This window comes from Poecilia formosa, unplaced genomic scaffold (genome assembly GCF_000485575.1).
Source record: "Poecilia formosa unplaced genomic scaffold, Poecilia_formosa-5.1.2 Scaffold0, whole genome shotgun sequence".
Classification (NCBI taxonomy): domain Eukaryota; kingdom Metazoa; phylum Chordata; class Actinopteri; order Cyprinodontiformes; family Poeciliidae; genus Poecilia; species Poecilia formosa.
In genome coordinates, this window is record NW_006799939.1 from 4,064,894 (window position 1) to 4,074,413 (window position 9,520).

At 40.3% G+C, this 9,520-nt stretch overlaps 1 protein-coding gene across 1 annotated transcript in view; it reads left to right on the forward strand.

Annotated features, from left to right (window-relative positions):
- The first annotated feature begins 2,149 nt into the window (after positions 1-2,149).
- znf407 (zinc finger protein 407) overlaps positions 2,150-9,520 on the forward strand; it is a 202,833-nt gene continuing 195,462 nt past the window's right edge. The window contains exons 1-3 of the mRNA XM_016675577.1: positions 2,150-2,240; positions 5,657-6,287; positions 6,476-8,674. Coding sequence (XP_016531063.1) covers positions 5,723-6,287; positions 6,476-8,674 — 2,764 coding nt within the window. The 5' untranslated portion in view covers positions 2,150-2,240; positions 5,657-5,722. The remainder of the gene's footprint in view (positions 2,241-5,656; positions 6,288-6,475; positions 8,675-9,520) is intronic.

Sequence of the window (9,520 nt, forward strand, 5' to 3'; positions counted from 1 at the left end):
ATAATGTTTATCTTTATGTATAGATAAATTTATGTAGCAAATTATTCTATTTTGAATGGAAACATGGAAAATTAGGCAGGAGGCCAGATGTGTTTCAAACCATCCATGTCATATAAATTTGACTGTGATGAATTAAAGCGAATTACTGCAAAAATAAACCCCAAATTGTGTGTTCGTTTGGGGTCGGTATCATTTATCACCTCCTGACTCGTCGGACTGCTTAATCAATTAATGCTCACGGATTAATCCATCTTAAGTGTTTCCATAAAGCTAATGCTGGGTGTCACATGGAAGTGGTGATTCATCAAGGCTTGACCAAAAGAGAGAGAAAAAAAGTAAACTACGCAGGCAGTGAGTGGGTTTCTTTCTCACACACACAGTGTTTCTGTGTAGCACACAAACTAAAATTTAGAGTGTTAAGCAATGGAAAGTCATTCCTTGTTTTATTTATTTATTTATTTTTTTACTCCCTTGTTTTAAAATCTTACAACCAGTTAGAAACATCTCTTTAGCAACTATTTTTATAGACAAATGGCATTACTATGCCTTTGAGCAATTTGGAAAAGCCCAGGTGATGATGTCATGGTTTTGGAGGAGAACTTGTGGATTTATTTTACGGCAGCACCTTGTATACAAAAAAAATAAATAAATCAAAGGTATACAGGTATAAACGGGGAATGTCCAATCATTCTTTTTATTTGGAGGTAAAACGTGGATGTCAGTAACCCTGAACACACCATCCCAACTGTGAAGTACAGTGGTGGCAGCACCTTACTGAGAAGGTGTTTTACAGCAGGAGGGACTTGTGCACTACACGAAACAGATAATATCATAAGAAGAGAATGATACGTGTAAATATTGAAGAAACATATCACTATATCTGCCTGGAAGGTAAAGCGTGGACACAAACGGGTCATCCAAATGTACAATGAGCCATTTCATACTGAAAAACTAGATACAGAGGAGGTTGAGGAGAATAAAATCAATGTTTTGGAGTGGGCAAAAAGTAAAAAACAAACAAACAAAAAAAAAAAAACCCTGACTTTAGTCCCAAAGGAAATATGTGTAAATGGGCCAAGATTCCACTTAACTATCGTAAGAATCCAGTGGAAGGACATCCAAACCATTTTACCCAAGTAACATGATCAGACAGAAAGTATAAAAGTGTATTTTTATACAGGGTATGTAAATAACAGGATTTAAGTGTTTAAATCTTACTATATTTTCTCCACTGGATTTTGTTGTCTGAACACAATTTTACACCTTTTAGTGCTACACTTTGGAATATTACAAAATTTATTACAAAAAACAAACAAATAAAATGGATAGAAAAGAAAACTGGATATGTTTAGTGCATCTAATGGATGACAAAGAAGATATTGTAAATTTTATTGAATTCCAAGTTAAATTTATCCTTGATTGCACACACAAAAATGTCCTTGGTTGTTGTAGCTAATTGTATTTCTTCATGCTCTAAATCTTTGAGAATAAGAAAAAGTAATGGATGTGCATTTTCATAGAAAGAAAGTCAAACCCAAAATTAAAAAACTTGAAATTTAGTTAGAACAGAGTTCATGGGTGGTTGTCAATAGAAAAAAAACTGTTAAGCATAGGTTTTGAATGCAAAATAAATAGATAAATAAAAAAAATATAAAATGTAAAACTTAAAATGTTCTCAGTTTTTGAAACCATGTACATATACGTGAACAAATGAATATTTCTGTTTTATCATGTATTGGTAATGTGACTATTTGTGCTTTTTAAATTTTATTTTAAATTTATGCTGACTTTTTATGTGTTTTTTATTACTACATGCTCCCTGGATTCGGTTAGACAGATATTTAAAATGTTGATGCGTCTTTATTTTATATAGACCACCTGGTTTTATGCTTTATTCTATCGTTGGAAAATTGTCAAATTAAAAATGAATAATGAGCTCATATTTTTTCTTTCTTTTCCAATACGTCTTCAGCTTTTATTATCCGTCAGTTATTCACTATCAATGTATTTATACGGCAAAATGCAAAGTCCTTTGTGCGCTAAATTGTTTTAAGAGGTTTTAACGGGCATCTTTGTTCAATATTCCCATGGTACTAAAATGCATCATGTGGTCTACCAGCTGATGTAGAAAAAACCCGGGGACAACAAGGCCGCCTGTGACGCATCGCTCACGCTACGGTACGCCATTTGTGTCTAGCAGCAAAAAAGCGCGCACCGCGGAAACACTCACCTAACAAGGGGTAAGTCCGCTTGATTTATGAAATTTAGTTCATATTTTTACTCAAGCTGCGTTTAAATTGGCGACATTTATGGATATACGGTGTTTTAACGTGCTGTTCAGACTATATGGGTGACTAATTCAGAGGTCGACGTTAGCCTCCTTTTTGGGCCTCTGTGCTGCCGTCGTTTTCCAAACGTTCGAGCTTGTTAGACCCGCCTTAGCCCTGCTATGATTGGCTGACATAGCCGAAAAAGGCATTTCATTGGACGCGCTGTGAGTCTGTGAAAGTACAGTAGAGGAACGTGTTGCTAGTTAGCAAGTTAGCAGCAGACTCCAGCTTCAGCAGTGCTACATAATTTTACTCTGACACGGGGACATAAACTATTGAACCCTCAAATATATGGGTTTTTGCAAAAGTGGTGCACCTTGCGGAATGGTTTTTTTTATAGTTTTTCTTTGGTGTAGAGGGCTTGGCGTGCTTTACAATCATCTGTGGCTAACTTTAACACGACTTTCAGTTAATGTTGCTGGGCTAGTTAGTAAGCAAAAAGTCAAACTTAATGTAGTCAGCCACCAAAATGTTAGCTGTGTTTTTAAGTAGTTTTGTAAAATATGAAGGACGTAAGATGTTGCATGCATCTATATCTGCATCTCCTCTCCTAGGAGCTATCGTGGTAAAACTAAAACTTTCACTGTCCGTTTGGACAACATTTGGTCTTCTCCTCAAATATTGTCCAGACAGGGATAAAAAAAAATCTACTTTCACTAGGAGTTTTATAAGATTTTGTTGAAGATCTGTTGCCTCCACCTTTATTCCACATGTACAGTGGATGTAGCTGATCTTTCATTGTCAAAATAAAAGAATGCCTCTGTATTTTACATTTTTTTGGCTTTCTTGAAATGTTTGTTAAGCTATGTTTTATAGATTTTTCTTATATTTGTGGATACAAAAATGTTGCATTAGTTTAATTTAATTTCTAAGCATGTTAGCAATTAGAAAACAACAACAGCTGGATGGTCACTTTAGAAAGTGGAAATATAGAAGTTAAATTAGAAAATGAAATTAAAATATAAGTAGATAAATGGTTAACCCTCAGACTTTGGCTTGTTAAAATAGCATGCAAACAGTTATAGAAAATTGTGTTTTCTGTCCATACCTGATGTGTTTTGACATGGATACAGAACTTAAATTGTTGACAAAATAGTGAAAGCTTTGCCAACTGGCCAAGGTTTGAAAATACAAAAACATACAAAAGTGAACAATTACACATTAACACCAGTAGGATACATACATATGCCCATTGAAGTGCTGTTTGAACTGTGCAGTTACAATTCACGAAATATTCATCCATGTTGAACTTTTTCACAGTTATGTTACCACCGAAAACTTCAAGGTGAAATAACTTTATTGAAAATGCTAACACAAAGTAGCACATAGCTGAATTATGTTCAGCCCTATTTACTTCTGATTAAAAACCACTGCAACCATCCATCTTCCGTACACCCTTGTTCCTAATCAGGTCAGGAGGGGTGCTGGTGCCTATCTCCAGCGAACGTTTCGGGCAAGAGACGGGGTTCACCCTGGACAGGTCACCATTCTGTCACAGGGCAACACAGAGACAGACCGGACAAACAACCATGCACACACTCACACCTAGGGACAATTTGGAGAGACCAATTAACTTAACAGTCATATTTTTTGGACTTTGGGAGGAAGCTGGAGAGAACCCAGCATCCACAGGGGGAACATGCAAACTCCATGCAGAAAGACCCCAGGCTGGGAATCAAACCCAGGACCTTCTTGCTGAAAAGGCAACAGTGCAACCAACTGCGCCACTGCCACTGCAACCAGTCAGCTAATAAGTAAACATAGTCCACTTAAGTGTAATTTAATCTTAGTATGAACCTCAGAGTTTCATTAGAGACAACTGGTGAACAAACAGCATCATGGAGACCAAGGAGCACGGCAGAGAAGTTATAAAACATGTCATGTTTGCGAAAATGGGAAGAGTATGGCACAACCTACTGAGACAAAACCACTGACTATTTATTTATTTAACTGACAGACCAGGTAAGGTGTGCATTAATCTGAGAAGGTAACTCAGTAGCTAGCTGCAGAAATCCACAGCTCTGTTGGGATAATCTTAAGAAGTCTGATGGGAAGGTTTATGTAGCCTAGTTCTGTAAGAAAAACCTGGTTGAAAACCTGGCTGAGACTGTGGCAGAGGCTCACCTCTCAGCAGGAGAACGACACTAACCTTCCAGCCAAAGCTAGATCAAAGCACATGTGTTTTGATCTGTACTTTGACTAGGATGGCTTAGTCAAAGTACAGACATAGATCCAAACTGGGATCAAGATTTGAAAACTGATTTTCACGGATATTCTTAATTCACCCATCCAATCTGACTATATAGGCATTAAAAACAAACGGAGGATGAATTCCACCACCATCTCCTACACCCTCCCTAAAATAAACTGATTATAAAAACATGATATAATTGAATTTACAATATTTACAGCATTAATATAACTCAATTAAGAACCAAATAAAACCTGCTTTTAAATATGTTTTCATAAGTAACAACGATCATTAAGATTGCATGTTTGCTTGTAATATTATTGTTTATATATATATTTAAAAAAATCACGTGAGATTTTTAAAAAATCTCACATGAGACTCACCAATCATATTTACTCCAACAAAACCAGACTTTACCTAAATGTTTTAATGTGAGATAAAGTTGAAAAAAGCTGCAACAAATACAGCGTTATGATGGATTACCTACAGTGGTTATTTATGTTACTTATAGGTCACTCGGATAATAATGATAGCGATGCAACACAACCTTTTAATTATTAGAAACAACAATCTGTTATGTTCCCACTCTTTTAGTAACAGTTTGTGTCTATTAACACTAGATGGCGACATTTACTCATGTTTAGCCAGACGGAGTTGAACTGGATTTACCTTCACATAATCTTGGCTGTGGTGTCCAAACTTTTTGTCATGCAGGCCAAAATTGTGAAGATGACAGTAGTCATGGGCCACAAAGATTAGATTTTTAAATAAAAATGCAAAAAGGAATGTGAGTTTTTTTTTTATTATTATTATTTTATTATACATGCAAATCAGTAGTCAGAAATGGGATATTTAAATGAAAATAATGTTTTTTTGTAGGGAATTAATATGTAATTCATAGTAATTCTGAAATATGTATAACGTTTCACATTGCTCTTATTAAAAGAAAGACATATCATTTATGAAAGTATAGGTTCAATTGTAGGACATTATGAGCTACATACAAACTCATTCTGAGAGCTACATCCAATCTTGGAGTTGGTATTGGCTGTTATGCAGTAATATATTCTAGACACTTGGACATGCCGCATATAAACATGTTGTATTTCTTTCTTTTTTTTTTTTTTTCCTCAAGATTTTGATGCGGTTTTGATGACACCACTGGATTTCACATTTGTGCGAAACTATAACAGGAAATGATATGGAAAAAACCCTGGAATTAGGAGAGGGGGATGCTGAGAGGAAATCAGCTGAAAACGACTTTGTGAAGGTGCCGGCAGATAATATGGAGATGGAAGAAACCACAGGGGTCTCCCCTGGCAGCGCTGGTGAACTCGATAAGGCAGAGGAAGAACGTGCTGAGAGGCCATCGCCAGACGGTGGACGCGAGGGCGGGGAGAACGTTTGCAAAGTTTGTGGGTTCTCAACCATGTACCCGAGATCACTGAAAACTCATTATACAAGAAAACATGGGAAAGTCACTGAAAAAAATCCTCCACCTGATGAAGAAAAGGTAAATAATCTTAATGCTAGTGAAGTCCAGGAGCAACTCACCATAAAAACCGAGGAAGACGACGGTGAACAAAACCAGAGTCCAGATTTAGACCAAGAAGAGACTAACATGGCTCAGGAGAGAAGAGTGAGCAAGCGAACCCCGAAACCTAAGATCATTTATTCCTGCAACTACTGTGGACATGAATTTAGGGACAAGGCTCCTCTCGATGTCCACATTCAGAGATACCATGCCAAAGATGTCCCTTTAACTTGTGAGTATCCCCTTATCTTCTGTTCACAGTTGACATTTCATCCATGAAAATATTTACATACTCAACCATACAGGTGAAATACATTTTTAAGTGAATTAAATATTAACATTGGATACTGATGACCATGATGTTTCTCTGTACTTGTTGAGAAAGGCTAAAAAGAAGGATATCTCTCTGTGTCTCGTTAGTTGAGGTGGAGGAGAACGTGGGCGAATCGGAGGAAGCCGTGGAGAGCTGCAGCACTGAAAAGGCTTCACCGTCAAAAGTGGCACCAAAGCGTGTTCTCAGCAGGTTCCAGCTGAAATGTCCAATCTGTGATTTCAGGGTGGGCAGCACTGCAGTGCTGGAAAGGCACACTCGCGATAAACACCCCACCCTAGAGTGGCTCCGCTGCAAAGTCTGCAACTTCTTTGCAGCGACTTCAGAGTGGATGAGTTCTCACCTGTCGTCGGATGGCCATTTGGAGCAACAGAAAGTAAAAAAAAGCTCAGAAGCTTCTTCATTTGAACAGTGCGTTGAGAAAGTTAGCAGAGACTGTGCAGGAGAGGATGCAGTTGTGGGTCACCTCGATCAGGTGGTCCCCGGAGAAGGGACTACTTTGACCAAAGATCAACAGAAAGCCGATGAGCTGTCAGAGGCAGCCGAGTCTGTGCTGACTGAGGAAGAAGATGCAGAACTTGAGCCTCCAAGAAAGAAAAGAGGAAGACCAAAACAAGGGTCTTCTACAACTTGTGGATACTGTGGCTTGGTTGTGTCCAACGCCACTAATCTCAGTGTTCACGTTCGCCGCAAACACAGCAAAGATTATGGCTACAGCTGCACTTTGTGCAACTACAGCTGTGTCACCAAGGGAGATATGGATCGTCACTGTTTTACTAAGAAGCATGTGAAAAGAGCACAGGAGAGTTCGAGTAAGAGCCCGGCGAGGGCCGACTCCGGTGCGCCGTTGCTTGAGCCAACCAGCGCACCAGATGCTGGCACACAGCCTACTGACGCAAGGCAAGAACAGGATGGGGAACTTCTTGGAGAGCACAAAGACCAAGACCAAACTGAGTCTGACACAAGCCAGCAAAAAAGCAAGTATGACTCTGTCAATGCTTGCAGTCTTTGTGATTTTGTTGCCCAGTCAATCCCATCCCTCCATCTCCATGTCAAGAGAAAGCACACCAAAGATTTTGAGTACGTTTGTCTAGCATGCAGCTACTATGCCGTCACTAGTAGGGAAATGTATCGTCATGCTAGCACAGAGAAGCACAAACAAAAAAGTCAGAAATATCTGGAACATCAAAAGGGCAAAGAACAAAGAGCTTCAGAACATCCCTTAAAAGAGACGGAGATCAATGAGCCTCCTGGGCAGAACTCCAGCACTGGCTGTGAACATCCAAACCCCTCAGATTGGTCGGGATCTTGCTACATTGACAGCCCGTGTGTGGAAATGCAAGATCCAGCTGCGCCATCGGTCACTACAGAGATTGTTCGTGTTGTGGTTGGTGGAACTGGGGGTGAAGATGAAATGCAAGTGACAACTAATACATCGTCGGCTGACAATGAACCAGAATCAACCAGCCGGACAGCTGAGATGACTGTGCAGCAGGCTTCAGCCGAACTTCATCTTCCATTAGATGAGTCTGCACATGAAGAGAATCAGAATTTAGAGGGTACACAAGCAAGAGAGGAGACTTCAAAGGAAGATGCAGCGGTTGTTGATATGCAAATGTCCAAAGCTCCCCCGTTTGATGCCAGCATTGTTTCCTTCAAGGCCCTTGCAGAGCAGGAGGTAACATTGACAGAGAGTATGGCGCTGGAAGGAGAGGCCCCTGTTATATCTTTGACTGGAGGGCCAATATCTAGCGTCACGTCCCCCAGCTCGACATACGTGAGAAAGCTCAAACCCAAGGAGATGAAGGTCAGGGATGAAGCCAAAGCCTGCAGCTCTCGCATACGCTGCGAGGACTGCGGCTTCATGGCAGACGGTCTCAGCGGCCTCAACGTCCACATCTCAATGAAGCACCCGTCCAAAGAGAGGCACTTCCACTGCCTGGTGTGCGGCAAGTCCTTCTACACCGAGAGCAACCTGCACCAGCACCTCTCCAGCGCTGCCCATCTCCGCAACGAGCAGAACAGCGTGGAAGAGCTGCCCGAGGGGGGCGCGAGCTTCAAGTGCGTGAAATGCACCGACCGCTTCGAGACGGAGCAGGACTTGTTTGTCCACATCAAGGAGAAGCACGAGGAGCTCCTGCGGGAGGTCAACAAGTATGTGCTGGAGGACACGGAGCAGATCAACCGCGAGCGCGAGGAGAACCAGGGCAGTGTATGCAAATACTGCGGCAAGGTGTGCAAGAGCAGCAACTCCATGGCCTTCCTGGCACACATTCGCACACACACTGGTACGTGAGCTCGCCTTCGCACACTCACTCACTGAATCTTCATCCCTCTCTCCTACTTTGAACATGTTGTGAAAACATGCATATCATTATTAGTTGTACCACATAGTTTAGCTGCTTGATTTGAAAACATCATTACATATGTATTATTACAAATTCACTACTTTGCAGCGGCATACATTATTAAAACCTCTTGTACCCGATACAGATTACATACGCTGCTCTTTGGAAGTCTGGGTGAGCACTTAAATGTGACACGTTTTCCTGAATATGTCAAAACAATAATCTCCTTTAGTGAGTGTTTAGCGATTAGGCCTTTGTTGCTTTTTTTTTTAGATGCAACAGCATTAAATAGGGCGAAACAGACTCCTTCAGTGGCTGCTGAGGCTATTGTCAAGGCCACTATCTACTTCAGCCAGGTAATAGTTCTTTTTTTTGTAGAGGTGAAGGTAGAGACTGATTGAGCTTCAAACCAACAGGAGAGACGCTAATGGACCCCAGATTGGGATTTCCTGAGCAACGCTTGGTCAGAGACATGTGCGACTCATAATTGATGTGTCCATTACCAAGACTCAGTTGTAATTATAGTCAATAAGTCTCTGTAAATGTGTTAAAGCTTAGGCTAAAAGCATTGGAGGTCCAAAGAGAGGTGGGCTAATAATTTAAAATAATCAATGCAGACATATTCAAAGCCTTTAATTTCCCTGGTGTCTGTATGTCCATGTTTGCGCATATATATATGTGTGTGTGTGTGTATGTGTGTGTGAGAGAGAGAGAGAGAGAGAGGGGTTGTATTCCTGGCTATTGTGTGTGTGTGTGTGTGTGTGTGTGTGTGTGTGTGTGTGTGTG